This window comes from Aethalodelphis obliquidens, unplaced genomic scaffold (genome assembly GCF_003676395.1).
Source record: "Aethalodelphis obliquidens isolate GAN/ISIS:26980383/991018 unplaced genomic scaffold, ASM367639v1 scaffold69, whole genome shotgun sequence".
NCBI classification, from domain to species: Eukaryota; Metazoa; Chordata; class Mammalia; order Artiodactyla; family Delphinidae; genus Aethalodelphis; species Aethalodelphis obliquidens.
Genome location: NW_020838013.1, coordinates 9,337,249 through 9,358,684, shown reverse-complemented (window position 1 = coordinate 9,358,684; position 21,436 = coordinate 9,337,249). Strand labels below are relative to the sequence as shown.

At 64.4% G+C, this 21,436-nt stretch overlaps 1 protein-coding gene across 1 annotated transcript in view; it reads left to right on the top strand.

Moving 5' to 3' along the window:
* MUC2 (mucin 2, oligomeric mucus/gel-forming) overlaps positions 1-21,098 on the top strand; it is a 25,484-nt gene extending 4,386 nt beyond the window's left edge. The window contains exons 9-50 of the mRNA XM_027089897.1: positions 181-322; positions 408-515; positions 604-673; positions 817-954; positions 1,049-1,213; positions 1,682-1,776; positions 2,153-2,279; positions 2,665-2,920; positions 3,048-3,100; positions 3,219-3,319; positions 3,708-3,859; positions 4,123-4,261; positions 4,577-4,687; positions 4,773-4,952; positions 5,080-5,319; positions 5,741-5,897; positions 6,046-6,177; positions 6,658-6,805; positions 7,141-7,271; positions 7,534-7,731; positions 8,693-11,896; positions 12,156-12,251; positions 12,601-12,661; positions 12,761-12,927; positions 13,212-13,396; positions 13,766-13,940; positions 14,409-14,656; positions 15,208-15,391; positions 15,683-15,908; positions 16,581-16,759; positions 17,041-17,110; positions 17,231-17,331; positions 17,444-17,475; positions 17,947-18,124; positions 18,339-18,443; positions 18,672-18,712; positions 18,921-19,043; positions 19,139-19,240; positions 19,647-19,775; positions 19,980-20,019; positions 20,347-20,473; positions 20,707-21,098. Coding sequence (XP_026945698.1) covers positions 181-322; positions 408-515; positions 604-673; positions 817-954; positions 1,049-1,213; positions 1,682-1,776; positions 2,153-2,279; positions 2,665-2,920; positions 3,048-3,100; positions 3,219-3,319; positions 3,708-3,859; positions 4,123-4,261; positions 4,577-4,687; positions 4,773-4,952; positions 5,080-5,319; positions 5,741-5,897; positions 6,046-6,177; positions 6,658-6,805; positions 7,141-7,271; positions 7,534-7,731; positions 8,693-11,896; positions 12,156-12,251; positions 12,601-12,661; positions 12,761-12,927; positions 13,212-13,396; positions 13,766-13,940; positions 14,409-14,656; positions 15,208-15,391; positions 15,683-15,908; positions 16,581-16,759; positions 17,041-17,110; positions 17,231-17,331; positions 17,444-17,475; positions 17,947-18,124; positions 18,339-18,443; positions 18,672-18,712; positions 18,921-19,043; positions 19,139-19,240; positions 19,647-19,775; positions 19,980-20,019; positions 20,347-20,473; positions 20,707-20,929 — 8,839 coding nt within the window. The 3' untranslated portion in view covers positions 20,930-21,098. The remainder of the gene's footprint in view (positions 1-180; positions 323-407; positions 516-603; positions 674-816; positions 955-1,048; positions 1,214-1,681; positions 1,777-2,152; positions 2,280-2,664; positions 2,921-3,047; positions 3,101-3,218; positions 3,320-3,707; positions 3,860-4,122; positions 4,262-4,576; positions 4,688-4,772; positions 4,953-5,079; positions 5,320-5,740; positions 5,898-6,045; positions 6,178-6,657; positions 6,806-7,140; positions 7,272-7,533; positions 7,732-8,692; positions 11,897-12,155; positions 12,252-12,600; positions 12,662-12,760; positions 12,928-13,211; positions 13,397-13,765; positions 13,941-14,408; positions 14,657-15,207; positions 15,392-15,682; positions 15,909-16,580; positions 16,760-17,040; positions 17,111-17,230; positions 17,332-17,443; positions 17,476-17,946; positions 18,125-18,338; positions 18,444-18,671; positions 18,713-18,920; positions 19,044-19,138; positions 19,241-19,646; positions 19,776-19,979; positions 20,020-20,346; positions 20,474-20,706) is intronic.
* The last annotated feature ends 338 nt before the right edge of the window (positions 21,099-21,436 follow it).

Genomic DNA, 21,436 nt, shown 5'->3' with positions numbered 1-21,436 from the left:
AACGGGCTGGGGTCCAGGTGGGCTGGCGTCCCGATGGGCTGGGGTCCAGCGGGAGGGGAGTCCAGCGGGAGGGGAGTCCAGGTGGGCTGAGGGTCCCAGCGGGAGGGTTTCCAGGTGGGCTGGGGGTCCCAGAGGGCAGGGGTGGCGGTCGAGCCTGACCCTGGCCCTGTTGCCCTGCAGTGTTTGCAACGCCGGCCGCTGGGTGTGCCAGGACCTGCAGTGTCCCGGGACATGTGCCCTGGAGGGCGGTGCCCATATCACCACCTTCGACGAGAGGAAGTACACGTTCCACGGGGACTGCTACTACGTGCTGACCAAGGTGGCTGGCACCCGGGTGGGCATGTGGGTGGAGCTGGACCCCTGCCCCACCCGCTGTGTGGCTGCAACGCCCTCTGCCCTCCCCGCAGGACACCCATGACTCCTACGCCGTCCTGGGCGAGCTGACCCCCTGCGGCTCCACCGACAAGCAGACCTGCCTGAAGACAGTGGTGCTGCTGGCTGACAACAGGAAGAACGTGGGTGCCCCTGCCCCCTGCCCTCCCAGCACCCCCGGGGGCCCCAAGGCCCTTCTCAGCCCCCGTGTACACTCGGCCTTGCCCACAGGTGGTGGCCTTCAAGTTGGACGGCAGCGTCCTGCTGAATGAGCTTAAGGTGAACCTGCCCCACGTGACGGGTGAGTCCAGCTCCAGGGCGCCCATGCCGGGGAGGGGGCGGGGCGGGGGGAGGAGGGGGGACGGAGACGGGGGAGGGGGATGGGAAAGGAGGGGAGCCCTCCCCACGAGCCCTCCACGGCCCTTCCCCTCCCCTGCCTTGCAGCGAGCTTCTCCATCCTCCAACCGTCCTCCCACCACATCGTCGTGACCACCGCCTTCGGCCTCAGGCTGCAGGTCCAGTTGGTGCCAGTCATGCAGCTCTTCCTGACGCTGGACCATGCCGCCCAGGGGCTGGTGCAGGGTGAGCGGCCCCGCCCAGCGCCCCCCACGCAGGCCACCCTCGGGCCTGCGCACTCTGACCCCCGACCCTTCCCAACCCTGTCCTGGCCCCTCAGGCCTCTGCGGGAACTTCAACGGCCTTGAAGGTGACGACTTCAGGACGCCCGGTGGGCTGGTGGAGGCCACGGGCGCCGGCTTCGCCAACTCCTGGAAGGCCCAGTCGAGCTGCCGCAACAAGCTGGACTGGCTGGATGACCCCTGCTCCCTCAGCATCGAGAGCGGTGAGGCCTGGCCGCTGGGGAGCTGGCCCGGCGCACACAGGGCTCCTGGTGGGACGCGGCGGGCGGGTGTCGTGTGGAGACAACAGAGCCAGCCGTCCACCTGCTGCCGTCTGCCTTGCGGCTGGTTTATGGTGGCCCACGGTGGCAGCCTGCCCAGCGACATGGCAGAGGGGCCGGGGCTACTAATCGCAGGCTGGTGGCCCTCATCTGGGGGCTGGCCTGGTGCCTTGACAGGACACCCTAACACCTGCCAGGTCACCTGCCACGTCCACGAGGTGGAGAGAGGAGAGGGGTGGGAGCCCTTGCCTTCCAAAGGGGCACCGTCCTGTGCTGACCTGCCCTGAAGGGAGGGGCCTGGGCTCGGTCCACCGAGAGGACAGTGTCTGCTCCAGCCTGGGCGGCTGGGCAGCCTGACCTGGGGGACTTGTTGGAGGGGCCGTCCGCACTGACGGGCTGAACCCTCTCCAGCCAACTACGCTGAGCATTGGTGCTCCCTGCTGAAGAAGACAGAGAGCCCGTTCAGCAAGTGTCACTCTGCCGTGGACCCAGCCGAGTACTACAAGGTGGGCGGCCCCCGGCACTGCCCTCCCCGCTGCCTGCGCGGCTCCTGTGCGAAACGGCTGCGTGTGTGCAGAGCACATGTGTATAGCTGGGTGTGTGCAGAGCACATGTGTATAGCTGGGTGTGTGTGAGCACATGTGTATAGCTGGGTGTGTGTGAGCACAGCACATGTGTATAGCTGGGTGTGTGTGCACAGCACATGTGTATAGCTGGGTCTGTGAGCACAGCACATGTGTATAGCTGGGTGTGTGTGCAGAGCACATGTGTATAGCTGGGTGTGTGTGTGCACGTGCGTAAATGCTGCGTGTCTGTGTGCTCACACGGGCGTGATGTCCCCCAGCCAGCTCTCCCCGTTCACTGCCCTGTTTGCCCCCACAGAGGTGCAAATACGACACGTGCAACTGTCAGAGCACGGAGGACTGCATGTGCGCAGCCCTGTCCTCCTACGCCCGCGCCTGCACCATCAAGGGCGTCACGCTGTGGGGCTGGCGGGAGCACGTCTGCAGTGAGTGCCAGGTGTCCTGGGCCCGGGCCGGCCTCCAGGTCACTGCTGTCCCAGGTGGCAGCTTGCCCTGGCCGTCGAGGGTTGAGGGTGCAGGGGGCCGACCTCACTCCCAGCTTCCCTGGCTAGGAAGCAGCAGGAAACCAGCCCTGGGCCCCTCTGCTTGCAGGGAGGGGCCTGGAACTGTGGCTACGATGCCTTAGCTCAGAGGGGAGGTGCGTGCGGGGGGCTGGGGCACCTGTGTAGCCAGGGGTCCCGGGGTGACTGCCCTCGTTGGCCCCCTGGCTGGGTGGGTGTCCTGGCCAGATGTGGGGCTCAGGGCTGGCTTTTGGGGAAGGGAGCTGCGGGCCGTCCTCCCGCCCCTCAGGCCGGCCCCTCCCCTCTGCAGACAAGGACGTGGGCTCCTGCCCCAGGTCGCAGGTCTTCCTGTACAACCTGACCACCTGCCAGCCGACCTGCCGCTCGCTGTCTGAGCCTGACACCCACTGTGTCAAGGGCTTCGCACCCGTGGACGGCTGCGGCTGCCCCGACCACACCTTCCTGGACGAGAAGGGCCGCTGCGTGGTCCTGGCCAAGTGTTCCTGCTACCACGATGGCCTCTACCTGGAGGCAGGGAAGACCATCCTGAGGCAGGAGAAGCGATGGTGTGTGGCCTGGGGTCAGGGAGGGAGGGCCGGCTCTGCTGGGGGCGCCCACACCCCCGCCCAGTCCCACAGAGCCACTGGGCCCGCCCCCGAAGGGCCCCATTCACCCCCCACCTCTCCCTCACAGCGTTTGCCAGAACGGGAGGCTGCACTGCCTGCAGGTCAAGCAGCCCTACCAGCGTAAGTGGCTGCTGCCCTGTGCATGGCCTGCCGCCCCCCAACCTGCTCCCCCTCCATCGCCTGCGCGAGCCCCGCACCCAACTTCACCTGAGCTGATGTGGCCCCTTCCATCCCGCAGGCTGCCCGGCCCCGAAGATCCATGTCGACTGCAACAACCGGACGGCGCTGGCCACCCGGAACCCCAGGCCCGTCAGCTGCCAGACGCTGGCTGCCGGCTATGTGCGTGCTGGGCGGGGGCGCTGTGGACGGGGGTGCAGGCGGGCTCCCGTACGGCCGGTCCTGCGGCTCTGGGCCCTAGGTCCTCTGGACACATGCGCTTCGCCGGCCCTCCCCGTTCCTCGTGGGAGGTGACCACCTGTGGGTCCCCACCCAGACCGCTGAGGGCACAGGGACCAGTGTAGGGGCCCCTGGCAGGCTGCTCTCCCCCATCCCCCCGCCCAGTGGTGAGCCCGGGGGCAGGGCTCCGGAGGCTGGACCGGGGGGGGGCGTCAAGGGGCAGGGGGGGGGGGGGGGGGGGCAAGAGGGGTGTCTGCAGCAACAGAAGAGGGGTCAGCCACCCTGGGCCCGGCACCTGATCCCCGAACCCCGCTCTCCAACCGCCCGCCAGTACCAGATGGAGTGCATCAGCGGCTGCGTGTGCCCTGAAGGGCTGATTGACGATGGCCGGGGTGGCTGCGTGGTGGAGGAGGCGTGCCCGTGTGTGCACAACAAGGACCTGTACTCCCCCGGGGACAAGATCAGGGTGGACTGCAACACCTGGTAAGCACCCTGGCCCCCGACCCCCAAGCACTCCGTGGGGAGCCGGCCCTGGACCACAGGCCTCCTCCACGGGGGTCTCCTCCGCGGGGCTGGCCGGGGTCTGCAGGGCCCTGGCCTGGGTGGGCGCTGGGATAGGAGGGCCTGGAGGTGTGCTCTGTGAGCTGCTGGAGGGCTTTCCGCACAGCGCCACGGTACACGCTGAGCAGGGGTGGGGGACCTGGGCCCCTGCAGCCCCTCCAGGCCCCCCATCTCGCTCTCCTCAGCACCTGCCAGAAAGGGCGCTGGGCATGCACCCAGTCCGTGTGCCATGGCACCTGTGCCATCTATGGGAACAGCCACTACATCACCTTCGATGGGAAGTACTATGACTTTGATGGACGCTGCTCCTACGTGGCCGTTCAGGTGAGGCCGAGGGCATGGCCAGAGCCTGCCGCTGCTTCGTGGCCCCTGCGCTGCTGGCCCTGGGCTGCTCCAGACCAGTGAGGAGGCTCCGAGTGGAGGGGTCTGGGGCGGGACGGGAGCCCTTCCGTGGCCCTCCCATTCCATGACCCTCCCGTGGGTTCCGGGGGTGTGGGGTGCAGAGGGGCGTGTGTGTTTGGGGGGTTAAGGCCCCTCTCAACAGATGAGGGGCTGAGGCTCGACCAGGTCCAGCTGGGGGGAGGTGCCCAGGACCCTCATGGCCGGGCCGCCCTGGCTCACGTGCCCGTGGGCCCCCAGGACTACTGTGGCCAGAACTCCTCACTGGGCTCCTTCAGTGTCATCACCGAGAATGTCCCCTGTGGCACCACGGGCGTCACCTGCTCCAAGGCCATCAAGATCTTCCTGGGGGTGAGTGCTGCCTTCCCCTGGGCACGCATGGTCCCTTGGGGACCCTCAGACCCGGCCAGTGACGGGGCCTCTCCCCTGGGCACAGAGGACGGAGCTAAAGCTGGAGGACAAACACTGCATGGTGATACAGCGTGACGTGGGCCACCATGTGGCCTACACCACGCGGGAAGTGGGCCAGTACCTGGTGGTGGAGGCTAGCGTCGGCATCCTCGTCATCTGGGACAAGAGGACCAGCGTCTTCATCAAGCTCGCCCCCTCCTACAAGGTGCGCAGCCGCCTGCCCGTCAGCCAGTCCGTGCCTGTGCTCCCCCCGGGCCCCCCAGGCTCGTGAGCGGCCAGCCCCTCCCGCCTGCGAGCCCCCGGCAAAGCCCCCGGCCGGCTTGTCTCTGCAGGGCACTGTGTGTGGCCTGTGTGGGAACTTTGACCAGCGATCCAGCAACGACTTCACCACGCGGGACCACATGGTGGTGGAGAGTGAGCTGGACTTCGGGAACAGCTGGAAGGAGGCCCCCACCTGTCCGGACGTGAGCGCCACCCCCGAGCCGTGCGTCCTGAGGCCGCACCGCCGCTCCTGGGCCGAGAAGCAGTGCAGCATCATCAAGGGCCCGGTCTTCGGGGTCTGCCACAGCAAGGTGGGCGGGGAGTGGGCGAGGGCGGGGCTGAGGGCGGGGCTGCGTCAGCCTGTGCCATCTGTTCTCCAGCTTCAGCTCCATCTTCTGTGTCCTTTGGACACGTGACCAGAGGTCCAGCCTTCCCTCTGAGACCCCTGGTTGGACCCCCGGCCTCTGGACCTTCCAGGGAGGGAGAAAGGACACAAGCCCCTGAGGCCCAGATGGCCCTTAGCTCCCGGCAGTGGTGGGGGGAGGTGGGCAGGGTTGGGCAACCGTTGCTGGACCTCCCCTGCCAGCCCCACTGGGGGGCTAGGGCTGGGTGACCACACCCTGTCCCGGGCGCAGAGTTGGCCTTGGGGTCCCGAGCTTCCTGGGCCACAGGGGAAGGTCTGTCCGCATGAGGGTGGTGTAGACACCGGGCACATGGAGGCTCCTCCCCTAGGTGGACCCCAAGCCCTTCTACGAAGCCTGTGTCCACGACTCGTGCTCCTGCGACACGGGCGGGGACTGTGAGTGTTTCTGCTCTGCTGTGGCCGCCTACGCCCAGGAGTGCACCAAGGAGGGGGCCTGCGTGTTCTGGAGGACGCCCGAGCTGTGCCGTGAGTGCCCGCCTGTCCTGGGCCTGGGGTGCCAGTGTGGCGGGCTGGAGGCTGCTGCGCCGGGGGATGGGGTGTTTGTAACCCCCCCCCGCCTCCCCCACCCGGCCTCGGCCCTCCCCGAGCCTGACCCCCCTCTCCCCTCCCCCAGCCATATTCTGTGACTACTACAACCCCCCGAACGAGTGTCAGTGGCACTACGAACCCTGCGGGACCCACAGCTTTGAGACGTGCAGGACGATCAGCGGCGTTCACTCCAACATCTCCGTGTCCCACCTGGAGGGTGAGGTGCCCTGTGGGGCCCGGGACCCTGCGTGCCAGGGTGGGCCAGGCTCGCCGCGCTGACAGGGGGCTGGGAGCCTGAGTCGAGACCCCGCCCTAGAGGAGAGAGGCAGAAAAGGGGCAGCTTAACACGCCCACGTAAGGTCAGGAGACCGTGTGAGGTTGGGGGCGAAGCTGCTGTGGGGAAAGAGCAGAAGAGGGCGAGGTGGGGGCTAGGGAGTCCTCTGCAGCGTCTGTGAGCTGAGAACACGGAGATGTGGGGAGGGAGCAGTGGGCGTGCCCCCAGGAGGCTGGGCGGGGCCTGGCTGTCCCTTTGGCCACAGGGCCGTGTCAGGGCCCCAGGAAGGGGGCGGTGTCCAGGCCCCCGCCTTCCCAGAGGACATCTGGAGAAGAGGACCTGCCAGGGTGGGGAAGATGGGTAGGGTCTGGTGGATGTGGGGTCCTCTGTGCCGGTCCAAGCCCAGTGCCCTGTGCCCACCAGGCTGCTACCCCCGGTGCCCTAAGGGAAGTCCCATCTACGACGAGGACCTGAAGAAGTGTGTCACACGGGACCAATGCGGCTGCTATGTCAACGGCACTCACTACGCACCCGGAGAGCCTGTGCCCACGGAGCAGATCTGCCACTCTTGGTATCTAAGCTCACGTCGCAGGGGCCCCGGGGGAGATCAGTGCACACGCACACACGCACCCACATCCACGCACACACACTGGCACACAGTGCTGTTCATGTACACACATGTGGACACATGGCCGCTCGCACACAGGAAACACGGGGAGGGGAGAAGTGGGCCCTCCTTCCTTCTGCTCCCCTGGCCTCGTCCCCTCTCTGCCCACAGTGGGAACCCAGGCGGGGGCTCCTGGACTCAGCCTTTGGGGTAGCGCCCTGAGGCTTTGGGCCGGCGGCAGAGGCGGCTGGGAGAGGCCAGTGTTTCCTCGGGCCTGCAGCCTTGCTCTTGCTTTTCAGTGTGTGTGACAACTCCTCGCAAGTTGTCTGCCGGCCAGAAGTAGGTAAGCTGCCCGCCCCTGGACGGTCCTCCTGGCCCTCCCCCTCCCCCTTTTCTTCCGTGTGGCTTCCCTGGGGCTCCCAGCTCAGATGTGCCTCTGATTCGCAGCAGCCCCTCGGGCTCACCTGCAATGTTTGTATTTCTCCTGATGGGGAGCAGATGCCCCATCTGTGGTGTAGCTTCTGTGTCCTGATGGGCACCGCTTAGGATTCTGGGAATGGGGTCCTGACGGGCACTGGTTTGCCAGTGGTTGGAGGTGGGGGAAACCAGTCTTCCCCTTATTGGGACAGACTGAGGAAGGCCTTGTGTGTCTCTGTCTTGTTCCTGACGTGTTGACGTCGGCCTCCCCCCAGGGAAGAATGTCACCTTTAAGAAGGACAGCCCCTTCTGCTACTGGGAGACCTGTGGCCCCAACGGGACGGTGGAGGAGCACTTCGGCATATGCGAGCCCACCCCACCACCCTCGTCCCCCTCAACACCCGCCACCACCACCTCTGTCTCCCTCATCACCCCCTCCACCACCACGAGCACCACTTTGACCGCCAGTACAGGTAAGGTCTTCCCCTGATCCCAGCAGGGCGGCCTTTCTAGGTAGATGGGTGTGATGCCGACATGCCTCTCAACTCAGGGAGTGTCCCCCGCCTCCCAGCATCTTGACCACACCCCTGAGCCCAGATTGCAGTGATGGCGACTCGGGGCCGTCTCCCCAGACCCGCAGGAAACTACCCCTAAGGGTTAGAGGAGGCAGAGAGACACCCTCTAGTCCCTGTGCATTTGCTCGGGCTGAAATTGCAGCTACTGCTGAACGAGCCACCAGCCGCCAGCCACTGGGAAAAGAAACTGGTAAAATTAAAAGGTTTGAAAAACCTCAGAGCTATAGAATGACATTCTCTTTCCCCCCCATTTTACTGCAGTGCCATCTCCCTCTTCAACAACTCAGAGTAAGTCACGTTGACGGCGTTCCCAATGATACAGGGCGAGCACCTGCAGAAAACTGCTGGGCGCCTCCCTCGAGACCCAGACACGGGGCTGGGCTGGGTGGGCTGGACCAGCGGCTCGCGGACCGAAGATGTATTTTGGTGACTTGATTCCCGATTTGCTGAGCCCAGGGACACGTGCAGGGGACCTGACCAGCTCAGGGTGAAAACATTGGTCAAGAGTCCAGACCAAGTCCCTGCCGGCGCGCTTCTTCGCTGGACTGGGTGGCCCTTTCCTTATTTATTGGTTTGACATAAGGATTTGAAGGTAGCTGAGGAAGGGGTGCTAGGCTGGCGCTCTGAGGCCTGGGTCTGTCACTGGCATGGCATTGGGGTCTTGGGTTTTTAGCTGCAGAAGGAGGGGAGAAGTGGAGGGTGGAAGTTAGGGCTCAGCTTAGAGCCTCAGAGCCAACACTGCGCCCTTTGGTGATGATGGGGACAGCTGGTCCCAGGGGTCTCGGTTCTCCGAGTCCCACAGATCTCCCGAAAGGCACACCCCAGCCTGGCTGACCAGCGCTGCGTCTTGCTCGCCTAGGGCTATGCTGTTCCTGGTCCGACTGGATCAACGATGACCATCCCAGAATCGGCAGTGATGGTGGAGACCGAGAGACATTCAACCATGTCTGCAGGGCCCCCAAGGATATCGAGTGCAGGGTGGCCATACAGCCGCACCTCAGATGGGAGGAGCTGGGCCAGGAGGCTCAGTGCAATGTCTCCTTCGGGTTCATCTGCAAGAACGAAGACCAGTTTGGAAAAGGACCTTTTGAAGTCTGCTATGACTACGAGATACGCGTCTATTGTTGCCTGGTGACGGATGAGTGTCGCACGAACACGATCACGACGCCCACCACAACTTCACCTGGGACTCCAACTCTGACCCCCAGCACCACCTCAACAGAGACTCCAATTCCGACCACTACAGAGACCACAACCGCAACACTCACTACCACCTCAACTGCGACTCCAACTCCGACCCCCACCACAACTGCAACAGAGACTCCAACTCCGACCACTACGGAGACCCCAACTACAACACCCACCACCACTTCCACTGGGACTCCAACTGCGACCCCCAGCACAACCACAACAGAGACTCCAACTCCGACCACTACAGGGACCCCGACCACAACACCCACCACCACTTCCACTGGGACTCCAAATCCAACCCCCACCACAACCTCAACAGAGACTCCAACTGCGACCACTCCAGAGACCCCAACCACAACACCCACCACCACTTCAACTGGGACTCCAACTCCGACCCTCACCACAACCACAATAGGGACTCCAAGCACTACAGAGACCCCAACCACAACACCCACCACCACTTCACCTGGGACTGCAACTCCAACTCCCACCACAACCACAATAGGGACTCCAACTCCAACCACTAGTGAGACCCCAACCACAGCACCTACCACCACTTCAACTGGGACTCCAACTGTGACCCCCACCACAACCACAACAGAGACTCCAAGCACTACAGAGACCCGAACCACAACACCCACCACCACTTCACCTGGGACTCCGACTCCAACCCCCACCACAACCACAACAGAGATTCCAACTCCGACCACTACAGAGACCCCAACCACAACACCCACCACCAGTTCAACTGGGACTCCAGCTCCGACCCCCACAACAGCCACAACAGAGATTCCAACTCCGACCACTACAGAGAGCCCAACCACAACACCCACCACCACTTCAGCTGGGACTCCAAGTCCGACCCCCATCACAACCACAATAGGGACTCCAACTGCAACCACTACAGAGAGCCCAACTACAACACCCACCACCACTTCAACTGGGACTCCAACTCCGACCCTCAGCACAACCACAACAGAGACTCCAAGCACTACAGAGACCCCAACTGGGACACCCACCACCACTTCAACTGGGACTCCAACTGCGACCCCCACCACAACCTTAACAGAGACTCCAACTCCGACCACTACAGAGATCCCACACACAACACCCACCACCACTTCAACTGGRMCTCCAACTCCGACCCTCAGCACAACCACAACAGAGACTCCAAGCACTACAGAGACCCTAACCACAACACCCACCACCACTTCAACTGGGACTGCAACTCCAACTCCCATCACAACCACAATAGGGATTCCAAGTCCAGCCACTAGTGAGACCCCATCCACAGCACCTACCACCGCTTCAACTGGGATTCCAACTCCAACTCCCACCACAACCACAACAGAGATTCCAACCCCGACCACTACAGGGACCCTGACCACAGCACCCACCACTACTTCAACTGGGACTCCAACCACGACCCACAGCACAACCACAACAGAGATTCCAACTCCGACCACTACGGAGACCGCAACCACAACACCCACCACCACTTCAACTGGGACTCCAACTCCGACCCCCACGACAACCACAACAGAGATTCCAACCCCAACCAGTATGGAGACCCCAACCACAACACCCACCACCACTTCAACTGGGACTCCAACTCCGACACCCAGCACAACATCAACAGAGATTCCAACTCCACCCACTACAGAGACCGCAACCACAACACCCACCACCACTTCAACTGGGACTCCAACTCCAACCCCCATCACAACCACAACAGAGATTCCAACTCCGATCACTACAGAGACCCCAACCACAACACCCACCACCACTTCAACTGGGACTCCAACTGCGACCCCCATCACAACCACAACAGAGATTCCAACTCCGATCACTACAGAGACCCCAGCCACAACATCCATCACCACTTCAACTGGGACTCCAACTGCGACCCCCACCACAACCTTAACAGAGACTCCAACTCCGACCACTACAGAGATCCCACCCACAACACCCACCACCACTTCAACTGGGACTCCAACTCCGACCCTCAGCACAACCACAACAGAGACTCCAAGCACTACAGAGACCCTAACCACAACACCCACCACCACTTCAACTGGGACTGCAACTCCAACTCCCACCACAACCCCAATAGGGACTCCAACTCCAACCACTAGTGAGACCCCAGCCACAGCACCTACCACCACTTCAACTGGGACTCCAACTCCGACGCCCAGCACAACCACAACAGAGATTCCAACTCCGACCACTACAGAGACCCCAAGCACAACACCCACCACCACTTCAACTGGGACTCCAACTCAGACTCCCAGCACCACCTCAACAGGGACTCCAACTCCAACCACTACAGAGATCCCAACCACAGCACCCACCACCACTTCAACTGGGACTCCAACTCCGACCACCACCACTACAGAGACAATCCCCACCACTATCACAACCACTGAGACCCCAACACCAATAACCACCACCACAGTGACCCCAACACCACCACTGACCACCAGCTCCATGGTGACTCCCACTCCGACCCTCACCATTAGCACCACCTCCACCGAGACCCCAACATCTACACCCACCATAACAGAGGCCCCAACTCCAGCATCCACCACCACAGAAATCCCCTCCCCGACCACTGCCACATCCACAGAGACTCCAACCCCACCTCCCAACATTAGCACTACCAGCAGCACATCAAAATCTCTTCCTACGTCTTCCCCTCCAACCTCCCAGTCCACCTATCCCTCTTCCATGGAATCTACCACGCTTGTGACCACTGCCCCAACAATTGTGGAGACATATAGCACACCACAGACCCCAGCATCGACAGAATCAGCCATCACTACAACAGGAGGAACCACGCCCTCTCCACCTACACCTGGCACCACCCCTCCAGGTACACAGAGACCATGGAACTTGTGTGGTTATTGGTGATGCGCTTACCGTTCCTTCTCCCGCCAGGGGAGCTTTACAACTCTTGGGACTTGAGACAGGTGCCCCCCACCCTACCCAGTGAGAGCGGTCCCCAAGAAGGCTCCAGAAGGGCTCACCTGCCTCTCCTGCCCCCCAAGTCCCGATGCTGAGTGTTCAGGAAGCTGCTGACCCCACAGTACGTCTCTCCTTGGGCATGGCTGCCTGTGGTCCACATCCCTCAGCCTATGGCTGTAAGATGGGCTATGTGGGCAAAGCCATCCTGAGGGGAGACCACCGAGGCATGTGTGGCCTCATGGGGAGTAGAGGCTGCCAGTCAGGTGCCATGGGAGACCCTCCCTCTGTCCCCCCTCTTCCAGCTGCACTTCTCCCTGGGGCTTTGGAGGGCCGCTGGTCAGCCTCTCTTGATGGACCAATGTCCTGTGGCTCTCGTGCTGCCTGGAGCTGGTGCCTCACCCCCGTGGCCCCCCTGTTACATACACCATAGACTGTGGGCCCTGACAGTCTGCTCAACCCTGAGACTGAGGGCTGGGGAAATGGATGTGAGGCCTCCCACGCCAGGTACCACGTCCTTCGAGTGAGCTGCCCACATGCACTTGCCACCAGGCCGCCTGTGCATCTACGATGGGTGGACGCCCTCAGCCCTGACTGCACCCTCCATTCTTACAGGCTCGCCAACCTCGGGTCCCACCTCCTCGAAGACCACTCCCACCCATGGAACCACGACTGGGCCCCCTTCATCCACCACAGGCCCCCCTTCCACACCCACACCCACTCCCGCGACTGTGTCAACGACTTCCACGGGAGCTTCCACACCAATAGGACACTCGTCGACCATGCCACCCACGCCACAGACCACCAGCACCTTGACCTCCAGTGTGACCACCCCTACGGTGATCCCATTAACCTCACCCCACATCACCACGAGCATCGTCTCAGTCCCCTCCAAGCCCCAGAAGATATGCTGCTATTTAAATGACACGTACTATGCCCCAGGTATCCAAGCTTTTCATTCTGACTCAGGCAATGCAGGCTGGCGGGACTTTGCGTTCCCAGCGCCCAGGGGTCAGTTGAAGGTCTAAACTGGGTGCTTGCTTGGGAAGCTGGATGCCAGCATGGGCGGATGTCTCCATGGCCAGCCCCGTGTGCTGCCACCACAAATCAGGGCTGAGTGAGGGTTGTGTGGACTTCTCTCTCGTGGCCTCTGTGGGGACCCGCCTGGGTACTCTGGTGGCCAGCCCTGTGTGGTTGGGGTAAGGACTGGGTCTTTCCCCTTGCAGGTGAGCTGGTGTACAACAGCACACATGGGGACACCTGCTATTACGTGAACTGCTCGCTGAACTGCACCCTTGAGATCTTCAAGTGGTCCTGCCCATCCACACCCACCACCCAGCCATCCATGACATCCAGTGTGCCGCCCACCACCAAGCCCCCTGCGTGCCTGGACTTCGATCCTCCCAGACAGGTCTGTGTCTGTGGGTGGCTTTTGTCCCCTCGGGCACACCCCGCCACTATCTGGGCATCCAAAGCCCCAGGCTCTACCTTTCTGCTGGTCATGCCCCTGCCCCTATGCCCCACATCCCCAGTTGGGCGAAGGCTTTAGGCAGCTTGCTGGGCTCAGGGTCTGCTGTGGCCCTCCTACCTTCTCTCCCACATGCCCCTTGCTGTAGTGAGGTGGCTGGCTGCCCTCCTGGACGGGGTTGCCCTTCGCCTTCAGCCTCCTGGGCAGGGCTCTTAGGTGCTCACCTGGGGCCTCGCCTGCACGGCCCACCCCTCCTGTGTGAACCTGGGTGCCAGGCTGGTGCCGCTGACCCTGTGCCCTCCCCACCTGCAGGAGAACGAGACCTGGTGGCTGTGTAACTGCACCATGGCCATCTGCAAGTACAACAACACCGTGGAGCTCGTGGAGGTGAAGTGCGACCCCCCACCCATGCCCACCTGCTCCAACGGCCTCATGCCTGTGCGCGTCGAGGACCCCGACAAGTGCTGCTGGCACTGGGAGTGTGACTGTAAGCCCGACGCCGCAGAGACCCACCCCACCTGCTCCCCACTGTGTGTGTGGGGGCTGCAGACCCCAGGCTGTCGTGATGGCTTTGATGGCTGAGCACCCGCGGAGAGCCAGGCCCACGTTTGGAGCAGTTTCTCACGCCTCCTGCTTATTCCCCATCTCAGGCCAGGGGTCCGGGGGGAAGAGAGGGGCTTGCCTGGTGGAGCATGGCCACCGCCGAGGGGCCTGGGGTGGGGGTGGGGCAGAGCTGGAGTTGGAACCGAGGCCTGGCCACTGCGGGCTGAGTGCGGAAGGCACTCTTGGGGCCCAGATGTCCCACGTGCCCCAGGAACCAGACTCTGGGGCTTCCCTCAGTTTCTGCTTGCCCTTCCCACCTGACCCTTGACCCTTGGTCCCTGTCCTTGACCCTGTCCCCGTCCCAGCCCCCAGCCCATGGCTCGGCACTGGCTCACCCCAGCTCCCTCTGCAGGCTACTGCACGGGCTGGGGGGACCCGCACTATGTCACCTTCGATGGGCTCTACTACAGCTACAAGGGCAACTGCACGTACGTGCTGGTGGAGGAGATCACTCCCACCATGGGCAACTTCGGGGTCTACATCGACAACCAGCACTGCGACATCGACAGCCAAGTGTCCTGCCCCCGCACGCTCATCGTGCACCATGAGACCCAGGAGGTGCTGATCAAGACCGTGCACATGATGCCCATGAGGGTGCAGGTACGTTGGCTGGGGAAGGGTGTCCACGGCGGGGCGCACTGATGTGGGCTCCCTTAGCCGGTGGGAGGCTGGGCTTCCTCCCCCAGAGCCAGGCTTGGAGAGGGCAGGGCGGCGCTCAGCGGACACATTTCTGTGTCTGGCCCTCTGGAGGCATTCAGGGACCTCTTGACCTCCCCCTCTCATGCCCCTGCCACCCACCCTGGGCACAGGTCTCTGTGGCAGAAGCCCCCTCCCTGAGGACAGGGGTGAGTGGGGAGGGGCCCTGAACACACTGCACGGAGTTGTTGGTTCCCGTGGCCCAGGGAGTCCTACCCCCTGCACGGGGGCCCCCAGGTCTCCGGGGGACTCTGAGGACAGCGGCCCTGCCACCTTGCCCCTGAGACGAGTCAGGACAAGGATCAGAAGAGGGAAGGGGGAGAGGGACGGGCAGAGATCCCTGCACTGGGCGCTCAGCCTGAGGACAGGCGGGGGAGGGTGACCCCAGGTGCCTCCGGAGGCACAGCTCGTCCCGCCCTGCTGGCCTTCCCTGACCCCAGATGTCTCGGCCACAGGTGCAGGTCAACAGGCAGGCCGTGGCGCTGCCCTATAGAAAGTATGGGCTGCAGGTGTACCAGTCAGGCATCAACTATGTGGTGGACATCCCTGAGCTGGGTGCCCTCATCTCCTACGACAGCCTTTCCTTCTCCATCCGGCTGCCCTACCACCGGTTCGGCAACAACACGAAGGGCCAGTGTGGTGAGCCTCTCCCCCCCCGTGCGCTGCCCCAGGGAGGGTGTCCGGGCTGCGGCTGGCTGCGGGCGCCTGCCCCCACGGCTGTGGTTCTCAGCGCCGTGCAGGCACCCACTGCCTTATTTGGGCTGGGCTCCTGTGGGAAGCCAATAGGAGCCTAGTCTAGTCTGTGCCCTTGGCCCCGGCCAGCCGGCCACCGGGGACCTGGGCTGGGAGGGGCTGGGTCCTGGGGGCTTTGCCCAGCCTGCTGGACGGCTGGGCTTGGCTCAGGGACACGTGGCCTTCCTGCCGACACAGGCACGTGCACCAACAGCACCTCGGATGACTGCATGCTGCCCGGTGGGGAGGCCGTTGCCAGCTGCGAGGTCGCGGCTGGCCACTGGGTGGTGAACGACCCCTCGGAGCCGCAGTGTCCCCACAGGGGCTTCACCACCGAGCGCCCGGCCGCCTGGCCGTCGGTGGGCAGCAGCACAACCACCGGGACACGCTCTCCGTCTCCGCTCTGCGAGCTCATCAAGGACAGGTGATCCCGGCCCGGGCCCAGCTGCACCCCTGCTGGTCTGCGGAGAAGAGGCCACAAGGGCTGAGCCTGGGGCTGGGGAGGCAGAAGGAGGTCACAGTGGGGCCCAGGACTCAGGCTCCTGATTTCCATGGGGCTGAGTGGCCCGTAAGGCATCCCTGTGCCCTTTGTGACCCCCCCCATCTCTCCTGCCTCCTGGGCTGGTGCAGGGGCGGTTGGGCTTGAATCCTGGGTAGAGACTAGTTGACTCGGGACAGAGTTCGCATCCAGGACTGATGCTGGGGAGGGGTATTTGGGCTTAGACAGAGAGGGGGCGCTCCCAAAGCTGGCATCCCTGGGAGCGAGCAGCTTGTCCCCAGAGGTGGGTGAGGCGGGGCTGGGAGGTTCCCTGCTGGTGTTGCTGGAGGGGGGTCTTGGCACCCCGTGGCCGTTTAGACACGAAGCTTCCATCTCCGGCCCGAGCACAGCGCCTCATCCTCGGGCCACAGTGCTGGCCCCCCTACCCCAAGGCCAGCCCCGCCGCTCTGCTCCCACCCTCAGCCCACGGGCACCTGTCTGGTGGTGCAGGCTGAGCCGGGCCCCCGGGGACAGCCCGGGTGGAGGTGCTGGGCAGGGGGTATTGTGAGAGAGGCTGGGGCACCGGCCAGACCGTGACCTGCAGCCCTCCACCCGCAGCCTGTTCGCCCAGTGCCACGCTGTGGCATCCCCCAGGCACTACTACGAAGGCTGCACATCCGACAGCTTCGCCGCGCCCGGCTCAGGCCTGGAGTGTGCCAGCCTGCAGACCTACGCCGCCCTCTGTGCCCAGAAGGGCATCTGCGTCGACTGGCGGAGCCGCACCGGCGGGGCCTGCCGTGAGTGCCTGCCCGCCCCGTCCCGGGCTCTGCTGGGCGCTGTGCCGGGAGCCAGACTGGGGTGGGGGGACAGGCCACCAGAAGAGCCGCCTTGCTCAGCACCCGGCGGGCTGGGCCCCCTCCTCCTGGCTCGGGACAGCACGGGGGGCTGAGGCCACGCTCAGCCCGTGCGGGTGTGTCGGGTCCTGTTTGGGAGGGGCTGGGCACGATGTCACTTGGGGGTTAGGGTGGGGGACACAGGCTTTCCCCCTCTGACTCTGGTTCCTGCCCCCTCCCCGCAGCGGTGACGTGCCTGGCGCACCGCGAGTACCGGGCCTGTGGTCCCGTGGAGGAGCCCACCTGCAGGTCCAGGTCAGTCGCCGTGGATGCGTCGGGGCGGTGGGCTGTCCCTCTGACCGTGCTCCCGGCCGGTGTGTCAGGGCTGGTCGTCCAGTCTGTCCCCTCGCCGTCTCACGATGCTCTCCCCCCCAGCCCCACCCAGGCAAACAGCCCACGCCTGGCGGAAGGCTGCTTCTGTCCCAAGGGCACCACCAGCTACGCGCCCGGCTTCGACGTCTGCGTGGACCTGTGCGGTAGGCTGCCTGCCAGAGGCCGCTACTCCTCCCTGGGGCTGAGTCCAGCTCCCACGTGCTGGGGCTGTGCTCACGGGGCTGTGCTCACGGGGCCTGTCTCCTTCCTTCCTAGGCTGCGTGGGGCCCGACAACGTGCCCAGAGAGGTAGGCCGACACCCTTGGTGTGGGACTGGACACTCCCACGAGCCCTGCATTTTGGGAGGTGGGATGGGCTGGAATGAGAACCTGGGACCCTTGGAGGCTATAATGAGTAATGAGTGATTTAAGTCCTGGAAGGCTGAGCTAGCAGGGGGATCCACCCACTAGCCATTTCATGCTCTGTCTACACCTGCGGCGGCGTCTGCAGTGTTGAGCGTGTCTCCTGCGCGTGGTTGGCTCTTTAGCTCCACGCTGTGTGAGCCCCACAGAGGCACGTGGCGCGTCTGCCCCGCACCAGGCCTGTGTGTGCACACGCTGGTGAGCAGGTCTCGGTTGTGATGTGAGTGTCCTGGCCCAGGACCTGCCTTGTGCGCTCAGAGCGGGGAGGGCGCGGGCTTTCCCGCAGGCCGCCGGGTGCAGCGCTGCCTCGGGCTGACCGGCGCCCGCTCTCCCCCTGTACGCCCCTCCTCCCTGCAGTTTGGGGAGCACTTTGAGTTCGACTGCAAGGACTGCATCTGCCTGGAGGGGGGCAGCGGCATCATCTGCAGGCCCAAGACATGCCACCCCAGGCCCCGCGTGGAGTGCAAGGAGAAAGGCACCTACACTGTCACAGAGGTCGACCCCGCCAACGTCTGCTGCAACATCACCTCTTGCAGTAAGGCGTCCGCGGGGCAGGGAGCGGGCCTGGCCCTGCTGTGATTTCTGGAGGTGGGGGCCTCAGGGCGTGTCTGCAGGAGGGTGGGCGTCGGTGGGGCCATGGGGGTCCAGACCCCGGGTCCCTCTGCTGCAGGCCCCCGCCCTGTGCAGGGTGGCGTCGGGGCTCGGCCAGCTAGCAGCCGTGCTCACTGGGGTGTCTCCCCCGTTTTCAGAATGCAACACTAGCCTGTGCAGGGAGAACCCCCCGCCGTGCCCGCTGGGCTTCGAGGTGAAGAGCAAAATGGTCCCTGGGAGGTGCTGCCCCTTCTACTCGTGTGGTAGGTGGGCCGGGGTGGGGGATGAAGGAGGTCTAGGCGGGGCAGCCGGGCTGGGGCTGGGCAGTGGTGTGATGGGGGGATGGGGAGGTGGGGGGGTGGGGCTGAAGTGGCCCCTGCCTGGGGGCTCAAGTTCTGCCCAGCGGATGCACCCAGCCCAGTCCGCTGGCTCTGCGTCCACATGGGCTCAGGCAGGACAGTCTGACCTTCGTTCCTCTTCTTCCCCCCAAGTACCCAAGGGCGTGTGTGTTCTCCGGAACGCTGAGTACCAGGTGAGCCCTGACGGGCTGCGGGGAGTGGGGCCGGGTGCACAGAGGGCATGGGGTTTGGCAGGCTCTTGGCTGGCCCGGTGAGGGGCCCTGCTCTGGGGGCTCTCGGCCCCGGGGCGCCCAGCTCGCCTGCTGGTGATGCGGGGCGGTGCCCTGGAGGAGGGGAGGTGCCTTGGAGACCCCGCCTCACCTTCCCTCCCCGTGCCCGAAGCCCGGTTCTCCAGTCTTCTCCTCCAAGTGCCAGAACTGCACGTGCACCGACCGCAGGGACAACGCCACGCAGCTCAACGTCATCTCCTGCACCCACGTGCCTTGCAACACCTCCTGCAACCGCGTAAGCACCCCGTGCCCAGACAAGTGCGGCCCGCCCACCGCCGTCCCCGCGCAGCCCTTCCTCTTTCGATGCCAGCCCGCCCGGGTGTCCTGCAGGGCTTTGAGCTGGTGGACGTCCCCGGCGAGTGTTGCAAGAAGTGTCAGCAGACCCAGTGCATCGTCATCAACCAGCCCGGCAGCCAGAGCGTGGTCCTGAAGGTGCACATGCCTGTCCTTCCCCGCCCGGGGCAAGGCTGAGTCTCCCCCGGGGCTGCAAGGCTGTCCACGTCCTGTCTCTTATCAGGACACCTGCCATGGGATTTTGGCCCCCTGTCCCTTCCCCACGCCCCGGGTAATCCAGGATGGTCTCACCTGGAGATCTTTAACTCAGCTCCCTCTGAAAGACACCCTTTCCAGGTCAGGTCACCTCTGCGGGATGTGCGGGTTAGGTTGTGGACCCGTCTGTGGACTACAGGCTGGTAGTCCCTGGCCCCCTCCTGGGTGCCACCGGCCTGGTGGCCCCGGGCCTGTGGGCTGCACTCGGCAGGGTGTTCGGGGTGTCTCCAGTTGCCTTTCTGGGTGGGACTCCTGCCAGGCCTCCCACAGACCCTCCTCTGCCCCACAGCCTGGGGACATGAAGAGAGACCCCCTGAACAACTGTACCTTCTTCAGCTGCATGAAGATACATGACCAGTTCATCTCATCCATCTCCAGCATCACCTGCCCTGACTTTGACCCCAGCACCTGTCTCCCGGTGAGCGGGCCCATCACTGCTGGGAGTGGGGGTCCCCGATGTTCCTGAGCGGCTGGCCCGCCAGCACCAGGACAGCAGCCTCCAGCCTGGAGGGTCTGCTGTGGGCCCTTATGCAGGAACGGCCGCGTGCACCCCCGTGGCAAGCGGGGGGCTGTCACTGCTCGGGGAGGCCTGCGAGTCCCAGCTGCTTCTCCTTCCCGCCAGGGCTCCATCACGCTCATGCCCAATGGCTGCTGCAGGAAATGTGAGTTCCGGCGGGTGGCTCCTGGGGCGCGGGGCGCGGCGGCCTGGCAGCGGGCTCCACCCGGGCCCCTTGGAGGGAGGACAGCACGAGGGGATGGTGCCCCGGGAATCCCGTCCCCTCTGTGCCACTCTCAGCTGGACGCTGAGTTCGAAGGCATCACCTGGGCTGCCCAGGAAGCCTGAATCCCTTCCTGAGAAGCAGGACAGAGCTCAGCTTACTTGAGGGCGGCCGAGGTGGGGTGCTTGGGGAGGGGAGAGGAAGCAGTGAGGGGGAGTGAGAGGGCCCTGCATGGTGGAGACCCCCCGAACCTCTGCCCCCTCTCCCCAGGCCTCCCTCGCAATGAGACCAGGGTCCCCTGCTCCACTGTCCCTGTCGTCAGGGAAATTTCGCACAACGGCTGCACCAAGCTGGTCACCATGAACGACTGCTCCGGGTCCTGCGGGACCTTCGCCATGTGAGGCCCAGGCCGCGAGTGGCCCTGGTGGGGGCGGCGGGGGGGATCCTGCGGGACCTTCGCCACGTGAGGCCCAGGCCGCGAGTGGCCCTGGTGGGGGCGGCGGGGGGGATCCTGCGGGACCTTCGCCATGTGAGGCCCAGGCCGCGAGTGGCCCTGGTGGGGGCCGTGGGGGGGGCGGGGGCTGCGTCCGCGCCAGCAGGCAGTGGCGCCTCACCCCGGCTGCTCTGCAGGTACTCGGCCGAGGCCCAGTCCCTGGACCACAGGTGCTCCTGTTGCAAGGAGCAGCGCACCAGCCAGCGGGAGGTGACGCTGCAGTGCCCGGACGGGCGCGGGCTCAACCACACCTACACCCACATCGACAGCTGTCTGTGCCAGGACACCATGTGCGAACTGCCCCCCTGGCGCAGGGCCCGGCGCTCTGGCCTCAGGGACCTGGGCCCGGGGCGGGGGTGAGCGGGGAGCGCTCGGCCACCCAGGCCCCACCTCCACTGTCCATACACCCCCTCTATTGACCCTCTGAGCTTCCTCACCTCCTAATCTGACCTTCTCTCTGCAGATATTTATTCTCCAAAAGCCTTTGTTTGATTCTCTGCTTTTCCGAAATAAACTCAGGCAGACACTGCGCTGCTGTGTTTCAGTAGAGGCTGGGCGTCGGGTGGGCCACCGTGCACGGCCGAGGTCTGGCTGATTCCTGGGGAGCGAGTGGGCTCCGGCCACCAGGCTCTGCACACAGGATCAGGGGGACACAGTGCCCAGGGGCCTGGCCTGGCTTCGGCAAACCCCGGAAGGCACTGTCCTGCCCTCTCCTGCCCTTGGCATGCACGAAGCCCTGGCGGGGCCACCGAGATGCAGGTGGCCCCCCGCTGCAGGAAGCCCCCTGTGCCCGATTTTGTGAAGAAGGATGCAGTCCCTTTAGCAGCCATTATGCTGCCTGTGCACCTGTTTGCGTGCATGTGAGTG